At 27.2% G+C, this 12311-nt stretch overlaps 1 protein-coding gene across 1 annotated transcript in view; it reads right to left on the reverse strand.

The window, feature by feature from the left end:
- Positions 1–11643: 11643 nt before the first annotated feature.
- Positions 11644–12311, reverse strand: part of LOC132921419 (paired mesoderm homeobox protein 2B-like) — a 42257-nt gene continuing 41589 nt past the window's right edge. The window contains exon 4 of the mRNA XM_060984441.1: positions 11644–12295. Coding sequence (XP_060840424.1) covers positions 11886–12295 — 410 coding nt within the window. The 3' untranslated portion in view covers positions 11644–11885. The remainder of the gene's footprint in view (positions 12296–12311) is intronic.

Consider the following 12311-nt stretch of genomic DNA (forward strand, 5'->3'; position numbering starts at 1 on the left):
CTTTTTTTCAGATTTGTTTTCATCTTATGATTCTTATGTTGAGTTTTTGTTTAAAATAAAAAATTTAAAATAATTTTAGAAACAAATTAAATTGAATACATTTTTTCTATTTTTAATATAGTACTAATTACCTTGAACATGACATTGGACTATAGAATATTTTCTTAAGTTGGGAAATTTTAATGATCGCCTGTTATCAGCCAAAATATTTTTATATTTAGAAAAGAAACGTTCCACGTCTACGGAACTTATTGGTGCAAACTTAAAAAATGGTAGGTTACTACTACTAATATCTACAGGCAATCCGTCCATAGATTCATTTTGTCCATTTAAAATATTCGATATATTATTTTTATTTTAGTATCATTATCAGGAATCACGTGTATGGTGTACCGATAAGTAACAATTCAATTATAGTGATCGACTAGAAAAACACAAGCACTAATTTTAAAATATTTATATCCAGTCCAGGAAATCTATTTAAAATTAAGTTTTTTTTATAAAATTAAAAAATTTATTCCTTCATATAAAATATAATTGTCAAATATGCACTTATAAAATGATCAAATATGCAAAATATGTAGCTATATAAATTTTAAATATAAACTTGTATTGTTATGAAACAAATTTCTATATTACTTAGCTATGTTTTTAATGATTATTTAAAAACATGCAAACTCCTAGAAGTCCCGGCCCTATTTATGAATATAACTTCATAATATACTTCACTGCAGAAAGAGCCAATAATATTTTGATGAATAACTTAACCACCCACAAGTTTTATACACCCCGAATAAAGAATTTTTTAAACAAGTGAAAATGTAATACCATTGAAAATCATAGGTTGACTTCACATAATATAATATTCTATTATTCTCAGTTTAAAACTAAAAAGTCTAAAAAAACTTTTTTTGTATAATTGATTAATTATACGCACTTTAAATTATATAATTTAATATTCTAATAAGATAATACCTATTATATGATTAATTATTGTTAAAAAAGTGTACATAACTTAATCAAAAAGACATATTTGGAAAGCACATTTATATTATAAATTTCAAAAAATGTTCATTTAACTTTGTTCAACCAAAAAGTTTTTTCTTAATTTGTTATTTTAGTTTTATATATATAATATAGAGAACACACAAATGGGGTCATAAAACTTAGTCGTATTACACTATTTGAGACAAGAAATTCACTATTGTATATTACCTAGGTACGTAATAAATTAGTTTTTAAACAAATCACGTTTAATATGAATATCACGATAGTTAAGAAATGTGGAAATTATCACCAGTCATTATTTATGTAAGCATAGAACAATATTGTAAGTTCCACATTTTTTTTGGTAATCGATTTTAGGGCTATCAAACAATTATACTTTTTTGATCGATTGATTGAGAATATTAAAAATATTAATAATATTCATCCCTAAGCCAAAAATAACGAATACAATTGAAACAAATTTACATGTAATGATACCATATTATTAAAAGTAATTTAGCTGATAAGATTTATTCTTCTTCTAAGGTTTATAAAAGTCCGTTTAGGACTACACTTTCTACACTCTTTTCCATCTCAATTTATCCGACGCTTCTTTCATAACCAGTAATGGGTTGATTTTCTTCAAATCTCTCTCAACTATATCGTGCTATCTCTGCCTCTTGGTCTTTTCCTGGATTTCTCGTTTTTGGCTATTTTCTTAATGATTGATCCCTCTGCTCATCAGAGATTATTTATTGAAGAGTTCAGCGAATCATCGATTGCCACACTTCAGATTGCATTCATAGTCAACCGGTACAGGATAAAATATAAACACAAGGGTTACAATTTTAAATTTTTATTAATTTTATTACATTTATTTATTAATTATTTATTACAATATTGTTGTATAGATACAAGTATTATAATAGATATCATTGATATAAAATGAAAATTACTGCTTAACGACAGCATACATTTCTAGGCGATACTAATAAAAATGAGGTGTATAAAAAATAAAACTATTAATACAAAATATAATATTATATTGTTTTACATACTAATATCATGTGCATACATATTGTTACCGGCGTTTAGTATAGGCAAAATAGGTACTGCAGTGTTCAATATTTTTATTGATTACATTTTAGCTTTTCACGTGTACGTTCGTGTCTATACTCATACTTGCATTCCGGTACCTATACTGTATATTAGTGTATTGTCTGCATTACGATACACTTAACTGGTTTCTCACATAGGTACTCGTAATTTGAATTATTCTCTAAATTCACGAGAGTAAAGACAAAATTATTTATTATATTAAAACAAATAATATAATATGTGTATATTACAGATTATAGTAGGAATATCGTACATGAAATTTTTAATCTAAATTCTAGGGGCCCCTCAAAACCGGGGTCTCTGTGAATTGCACACTCAACACTCTTGATAATTGCACACTGCGGTTCGCCGAGAGATTGTGGTTCCCCATTAACCATAACGCGCCGTTCACACATTCCCCACTTATTCAATCTAAATTGAATATATTTATTCATATAAATTATTTTTTATTTTCCGGAAAAATAGAAATTACAAGTAAGTTTATAATAATTAAACTATAAAATTATATTAATCGTAATAATTTCTAGAGTAGCTAATAGTATTGAATTACAGACTGAAGCTCAAAATGTATAAGTAGATCTTAAAATCAATAAAGAAATATGCTGGTGGCTGCAAGCAGGTTGAAAATCAAAAGAAGTTAACTAAAAACCCAGTGGTAATGTGCCTATATTGGAAGATACATTATACGATAGGATTTTTAAAACATGTTTACGCCCATTTTTATGTTTAAATTATATATATATATTCAAATTCTGATGTTTACGTAACTTCAAGTTGTTAAAAAACAATGTAAATACTATGTAAAAATCAGAATTTGAATACATATATAATATAAGCATAACAATGGGCGTAAACATGTTTTAAAAATCCTATCGTATAATGTATCTTCCAATATAGGCACATTACCACTGGGTTTTTAGTTAACTTCTTTTGATTTTCAACCTGCTTGCAGCCATCAGCATATTTCTTTATTGATTTTAAGATCTACTTATACATTTTGAGCTTCAGTCTGTAATTCAATACTATTAGCTACTCTAGAAATTATAATGATTAATATAATTTTATAGTTTAATTATTATAAACTTACTTGTAATTTCTATTTGCCCGGAAAATAAAAAATAATTTATATGAATAAATATATAATATATATAATAAATATGGTTAATATATGAGTATATAAATAACGTATAGTTTAGTAATAGTACGTTATACTATTATAACGTAAATATTTTATTCTATTTTTAAAATTTTTTTTATTGAAGTGAAACTTCTTTACAGAGGGTAAAAAAAAACGGCGGTCGGTTACGGTCAGGCCATCACGACCGAAAATTCATACAAATCGGTCCAGCCGTTTAGGAGCCATTTTGTATAAACAAATACAGTTCTATTGAAAATAAAATTGTAAAATTTATTATTTTTATTTTATTCCAATACACACCTAATATCAATTGCATGAATATGATTGAAAGAAATTTCACTTCATCCGCGCGTACTTGTTACACGCACAGTTTATTTTTATTGTGTACATAGAAAATATATGTAAGTTGAACATGATATTATTATATAATATTTACATTGAAACATAGAAATATCTATCTTATTTTACCTTTATAGTTTATGTTTTTGTGGTGGTGGTGGTAGGGATAATAATCTATAACATACATTCTATATACATAGGCAACAAAAAAAATAATATTTTTAAGTATATTACTTATTTAAGAAATACTTTTCAATAAAGATAGCCATGTCTGTATTTTTTTATGCTTGTAGTTATATGATTTCCAGACGTGTAGAATATATTTTGTTTTTTATATATTGTGTAGGAATTAAGTTTTAGTTATATTGATTGTACTTTTTGTTTTGTATTAACTTTTGCAGTATTATTATAAATATACTAAGTATAAAATTATGCAATGTATATTGATAGTAAATTCGCAAATCAAAAAACCGTACAATAAGAAAAAAATTATTATTGAAAAGCATAGTGGTTTTTTTTTTTCAATAATTCATAAATACTATTATCTATATAGCTAATTTAACATCATCAACTTTTTTTTTATACGAATAAACCTAACCTATACGTGAAAATAGCAACTTTCTTTTCTCCTTATTTATTTTAAATTAAATTAACTGTTGTTTTACAATAAGAGAACACCGCGATAACACGTCGCAATGATTTATAGTTTTTCTTCTCTTGCTGCAAAGAAAAAAAATTACTGCGTATACATATTATGTGTATATTTTTTATTTCTACGATAAAACTTTAGGACTGCGCTGCATATGCCCGTTGGAATTTACAAAGAAGCTGCCAAATCCTTGACACGATTTACGTAGAAAAACAATTTAAAGGGTTTCCGTGCCCATCTATTTTCGACGATTTCAAAACAAAAATATACTTTTTTTTTAACACAATTTAATTATGCGTATAATTACAATGTATCATATGAACACTTATTTATTTATTTAATTTTTATATAATATTGGTTATACATTTTAAAATTGTATTATAAGTAAGAGAAAAAAAAACTTAGGTATAAATTCGATTTTTTTAATGATAAAAAATATTTTTTATATTTATTTATTTATATACTCGTATTATTATTTTGTATTTCTTTAATTTCTTATTTTTTTTTATATCTCGGGGAGGGGGGGGGAGGGTAAACGCGGTAAGAGCCGCTAGGTGGGTGCTACTTATTTGTAATATTTGAAAAGACTCGAAATTAAATCAATTACATATTACTATATTATAAATTGTTAATATTACCTCTTTGGTCTTTGTAGCGACTTCCCTGTTGAAACCGTGGTCAGTGTCTAAGGTATAAGATGAGGTAACCGATTTGTATTTTAAAATAATAAGACCTTTTTCTCTGTTAATTTTATTTAACTTTTTAAAATACGTCAACACACGTATTTTAAATTATTATGACTAACGTTTACAGTTAATTTTATTCAATATTTGTAACTTATTCTTAGGGCTTAAAACCGTTTACCGGTTTTTCACGAAAACCGTTAAAAACCGTGAATTTTAAGAACCCTAAACCGGTTATCTAATTTATTCACGGTTTGGAAAGCGGACATCGGTAACGACGGTAACCGATTAACAAAAGTTTATAAAGTCGTATACCAAAAACCATTCATCAACATTTCTGAAAATCGTTCTTTTAACGATACCCGGTAACCAGTACAATGAGGAAAAGAATTTTTTGTTCCAATTACCAATTATTTATTTTTATTTCAGTTTAATTTAGTGTTTGTACTTCATTTAGCAGAAAAATATTCTAGTCATCACTCATCAGTCATCAGTAATATTGAAGTAATGGATTTATGATATAATTATAAAGAAAATACGTACACGCTACACGGGTAATGCCGTAATAGTATAAATACCGTTTACGTAAATTATAAAATATATTGTACCTAGGTATATTATAATATTTTATATTTTAAATTAAAAATTATAAATTTATATCTGAACTGATTATTTTATATAACCGGTATTCCCCTATTTGGCCGTTTGTACAAAAAGTAAAAATATTTGAAATTAATGCGAATATTATATTATATTTATTATTATTAAAAGCATTTAATTGATATTAATGATTAATGGTAAATATTACATACTTTTAAGTTATGAAATATGAATGAATTATGAAAAAAAAAGTTCAATTATATATTATATTATATAGTATTATTAATTATTATAATTATTATATATTTTTAAATAACTGATATATTAATTATAAGTATAAACTTTTTTTAATGGTGATAATGCATAAATATTAAATACCTTAGATTGAAGAATTAGTCTAATAATTTAGTAATTATTATTATTTAAAAATGTAGAAGAGGTAACTGCTAAGTAGTGTATAAGAGACAACGTTCTAAACCTAAGTTATACCCAAGAAGATGAGATAAAACCGAAAAAGATCAGATGTCAGAATGATGGATTTTCATTTTTCTTATTAGATATTTTAGATATTTTAGATATTTAGAAAGTATAACCAAGGCCGTAACTAAAAATTAACTCCGGGAGAGGTTTTAAGCTAAAAAATTGTTTTCTAATTTTATTATAATATTGTATTGATTATATTTTTTCTACCACATAATATAAACATGAAAAAATTTGAGAAGAGGGCCTTGAGTATAACTCATTTAATATAAAGTGTAAACACATCATTAAAAATAATTCATATTTGATAAAAATATATGATGTGAAAGCGATATTTAAATTGTTTAAAATATTGGTAAGCGGTTATTTAAATTTTTCGGAAATCGTTAAAAATCGGTAACTGGTTACCACTTTTTATTGTGGTGTTAGGTAATCGGTAACTGGTATAAACGACACTTCTTAAAACAAGAAAACAGGTAACCGGTTCTTAAAATATTTTCGGCTCCTAACGGAGCGGATAACCAATAATTTTAGAAACGGTTTTATCTGTTTTAAGCCCTGCAGTTATTCTTATCTTTAATGGCTAACAATTATTATAATATAATTTTATTACACATTTTAAATTTAAAAAGGATATGATGACTTAGGCGCACATCAGTACATTCCTATATCATTATTTAGTACGCGATTTGTATGAATCCATCGACTTTTGTTCTGTATTAATCACGATAAATAAAAACTCTGTCACTCATATCTCACCATAATGTTTCAGTGTTATAGTTTATAGTGTTGTACGTCAATTTTACGAATTTGTACGATTCTTGTTCGGCGCCTATTGTGTTTACTCAAAAAATGTTTTTCATTTATTCCTTAAAGCCATAACTCGAGTGTTTGAATTTGTCAGTTTTTTCGTTTTTTCAATTGTCATTCTTCAGTAAATATTTTTTTTTATAATATTATTAAGGTCTTTTTTAAATTTGCGTGACCGTTGCAGTTAGTATATTCGTACTGACGTTTCTGTATTGCAACATAAATAATAGGTTAAGCAAAAAAACATATTTAGAATAATTTTTTTTTCATATGAGTTTTCGATGATATTAATTTTAATTATCCAAATAATAATATAAGTATTACCGATAATTCTGAACAAAATACCTACTAAACATTAATAAACATTACTTACATTGAACAGTTTTCATTTGATATTTTTTTAATTATTTTATATACACAATGTATATGCTGTAAAGTAAGACTTCATATTATGATTTAAAAGGCTGATTAGGTAAATTTTTTTCTAAAAGTAATCTTCTCGCGGTTATATTGTCTTCCATTCATTAGCAGAAAATGTAATTACAAATTTTTTACTTGTAAAATTGTCATTGATATTCAACTCGTCAATAGACTCAAAATAGCGTAAGTTTTTTTAACTAAAAATTTATAAAATTTACAAATTAAATTTGAATAAATATCTAGCTAACCACCATTATCGTATAAATTAACGAGTATATTAGTTTTGAGCGATACTATCTGGAGATGTAATTGGCCAATTCAAGTTTTTCTTTTTTTTCGTTGTATCCTTTGTAAACAAATAAAAGCAGATATCATTGTTAGACATGCCACATGCGGTTTATTTAATTCAGAACTTATAATTTGTCATACATAGTTTTAAGCAGTGGTGCAAGAAGACACGTTAGGACCGTTAGATCCATTTTTTTTTCATTGATGATTGTTTATTTCCATAAAAATTGTTTGTGTGCCAATTTTGAAATTTTCCTTTCGAATACAAAACTAATTACGGATATATTTTATTGATGGTATTATAACAAAATATAATTAAAATTGACTATAATTTAAAAAATAATTCTAAAATTGTATCAATATATACGTATTGTACAGTAAAGTAAGTATACTACCATAATGATTAATGAAAAACATTTAAATGAGATTAACATTATTTCTACTGTTACTATTACAGTCAGATGTCACTGAAATATTATTTAAAAATTGAATAAAAGATAAAATGTATCATTCTTATATTGATAACATTGTCAATTTCATAATGTATTTAATTTTAATATAGATAATTACCAGTATTTGAAGTTTTATCTAACATGATATGTTTTTAAGTTACTATGATAGCCGCTAAACGTTGATCGTAAAAATTTCAAAAACAGTCGTACAAATTCATACAAATTTTGTACTAAATTATGGTATAGTTAAAATTTAAAAATATATTATTTGTTATCATGGGTGAGGCTAAAATCACATCATCTCAACATCTATTATTATATCTACGATAATTGGAATACTAAGATCGTATACAAATTCTGAACATTTTTGTATAAATTCAAACAAATTATATATTTAATATTGGTGAAGAAAATTTTCAAAAATAGTAAATGGGTGGTCCAGAGGTGATGTATGTGAAACAGCTTCTTTGTAAATTCCAACGGATATAAGCAGCGGACTTCTAAAGTTTTATCGTTGAAATAAAAAAATATACACATTATACGTATAGTGTATACCCAGTAGTTTTTTTCTTCTCAAGTTAAGTGGAATAAGAAAAACTATAAATCATAACGACGTGTTGTCGTTGTAGTGGTGGTCTCTTGTAAAACAACAGTTAATTTAATTTAAAAAAATATATAATACAAACAACGACAAAAGAAAGATGCTGTATTCATGTATAGGTTAGGTTTATTCGTATAAAAAAAAGTTAATATTATTACATTAGCTTATAATGGTATACATGATATATTAATAAAAAACCACAACAATTTTCAATAATAATTTTTTTTTATTGTACATTATTTGGTTCACAAATTTATTATCAATACATATTATATAATTTTATATTTATTATATTTACAATAATCCTGCAAAAGTAAACACAAAATAAAAAATGTAATTAACATAATACACGTTATAATATTATTACCTATATACTCATATATTAAACATATTTATATATTTATTTATTCGCCAAAATTATTTTCTATTTGCCGGACGAATAGAAATTATATTAATAATAATAATAATTATTATTATTATATATTGTATACTATGCGTTCGATATAATATAATATAACTGTAATATTAATTATTTTACCTACAAAAAATTGTTAATAAAAAAAAAATTTTTTTACAACTAAAACGATAATTATAGCGTTGTCATGACGAGGAGATACGATAAAGTTAGTTAGTTAGTTTTAATTTATACCTGTATGGCCTGTGTGGTATAATTATATTAGTAATTAATTATTAGTCTCGTTTATTCGAATAATTGTGTATAATAATATTTTATATTTATTTTATATTATAGATCAGTTATTATACTTTTTCGCATATTACGGGTTGAGGTTTAAAACGTATAATATCACTAATATTATGTGTATTTATTACTGCGTACAATATTGTATTTTCCTAAACATATTCGTTTTCCAATCAATCATGTTATTCACTCCGAGTTTTCCCTCCACAGTAGTTACATACACCTTATGTTATAATATGATACGCCTATATTTGTGGTAATATGACGCTGGTCATTATAATAAGAAAAATGCAGGCCCGGATTCGGTGGTTGTATAGGCTGTGATTTATGAATAATTTGTTGTCCTTATAATTTACTATAGTACTTAAAATAATACTAATATTTTTTAAGATTTTATTTGTGTGTATAAATTCTTTGTACAAGTTTTTTACATTTTAAAACAATAAATATAAGCCCAAAATTATTTGTCTTGATAAATAATAAAATAATATTTTCAACTCATTTCATTTACGTTTTATATACCTATATGTAAAAAGTAAAACAATAAAAATTAATTGTATTAATTAACATAGATTTATTATAATAAATTTAAACATTCTATAATTCAAGTGACGTAAACAATTTCAATTGAATGACACTATGCCAAATTGCCAAGTACGATAACAACACGATTTTATTATGGATACAATATGATATCATACAATAATACGATACAATAATTACAACAATTTTTTTTTAAATATAATTTTCATTTTGTAGGAAAAAAATATTATTTAATAAAAATAAAACATTGTGGATGATAGCAGCCTATACTGCTTTTACCTTAATCCGAGCCTGATAAAACCATTATCGTTCAACATCAATGCTGATAAATGATGAAAGATTGTCGCCCACCACAGTAGCTGTTCCGCTAAAAACGATCTGTTTGGATACCTTTATCGCGTAGTATGTACGGCTACTTTGTACGTATTTTTAGATGTTTCCTAATCCTGTCGCATAATAATAATAATAATATTTATTATTATTATATGACGACACGATAGCAGTTCGTTGTACTCGTATGATATTGGGTATTAATAAAGAGATGAGTAAAAAAAGAAAAAGAAGAATTCCGAAAATATCCAACGAATCTATGAATACTCTTGCTACGTCTTGGCAATAACACTATTATACTACTACAGTGGATAAATGCAACGGACAATAATGGTGTTCTATAGAAGTCTTATAACAAGTTTTTTTACGCGTACGATCAAGTTTTTACTTTAATAAATAATAAATAATATACAACACCTTCTCTGTTAATCGATGCACCCAAACAATTGTCCATCTGAGGCATTTGCCTTATTTTTTTATCTTTTCTCCCTCGCTTTACGCGACACTGCAGAGAGAGGCCTAGAGGATGATACTGCAATTATATATTATATTGTCTATACACTCGAACGATTAACCCCTCAAAACATTGCACGGGTGGCGTATTATCGGCCATTGAAGTGTACTTTGATGTGCTTAGTTTTCTTCTAAAAAGATCGACACACACACACACACATACACACACGCACATATACATACACATATATATAACAGGAAATTCGAGGGGCGTGTTTAGGCATATACTTTTTTGGGGTGGACCACCACAGTATACCCGCCCCGTGTCTATATAATATATTTTACATTACATATTATAGCATATATATATAGATACAGATTTATTGTAAGTCGTTGTCGCGCTGTATAAGACCAACCGAAAATAGTTCTGTCTACAATTATTATAAACGTGTTTATATAAGCACTTGGTGCTGTGATCGTAGTATCGTACAATACATTATATCATAATATTATTGAGGTCGTTATTATTTTTGAATATTACACACTATATGCGTGATCATATGGAACAAAATTATAAGCCCGGCAAAACCGCTTTCTGTAGTAAACACGTTATGACTTTTCGGCTACATCAGGCAGGTATGGATATGAAAATTTGAAATCGAGCAGGAGCTATAAAACACCCTGCTGGATCCATCTTTGTGCAGCAACTGTTTCCTCGTCATTCTTTGCGCGGTGATGGCCACGATTATATAACTACATTCTTATGCGCACCCAACCACACGACTTTTAACGATTTACATTGATATGATATCGCATCCTTTCCCGCTATTTATTGTTATGTATTTGGTATTTAAAATTATTTATACCGAATCGCATATTATACCATTTATACCTACTTGAATTATTATCATATTTGACGAAAGAAAATTAAAATATACATAAAACAAAATAAAATTGAAATGAAAGAAAAGTTACGATATATACTTTATGGTTTATCCTCACAACGCGAAAGACAATATTTTTCTTATATTATTACCTATTAACAACACTGTTTACAATATATAATTTTTTTGCGTATATTATATATAAATTTTATAATAATATTATTATGTACAAAACGGTGAAATGCGATCGTTGATAATCGTGCATGACGTGTATAGGTACAAGCTATTATTTTGGCAAAATAATATTCTGATGTGTACCGTCACTCGTATAATTGTCATGGTTTAATATGCCTAATATTATTATTATAATATAGTGACCAAGTTTGCCCGCGGTTCATTGCAACGTAGTTCAGAACAAGACGTGATTGGACCCGGCTGGTCCGCCGCCCGCACCGCCACCGGTGACCTTGAGCGAGTCGGAGCCGAGCAGGTAGCTAGCCGGTCCGGCGGCGCCCAACAAACTGAACGGGTGGTGGGCGAACTGTTGGTGATGCGACGTTGGCGAGTGGTGATGATGGTGGTGATTGTGATTGTGCGTGCTGCCGCCGCCGCCATTCATCTTGTGAGCCGGTGAATTGTTTCCTGGTGACCCGTTCCCTCCACCACCACCGCCACCACCGCCCCCACTACCACCACCACCACCACTTCCACCACCACACTGTTGCTGAAGCTGGTGGTGGAGCTGCGTGTAGTTCTGGCCCTGGCCCAACAGCCATTTGTTGTTGTTCACCCCTTCCGATTGCTCAGACATTTTTATCGCTGCAAAACGAAAACA

This window comes from Rhopalosiphum padi, chromosome 2, assembly GCF_020882245.1.
Source record: "Rhopalosiphum padi isolate XX-2018 chromosome 2, ASM2088224v1, whole genome shotgun sequence".
NCBI lineage: Eukaryota > Metazoa > Arthropoda > Insecta > Hemiptera > Aphididae > Rhopalosiphum > Rhopalosiphum padi.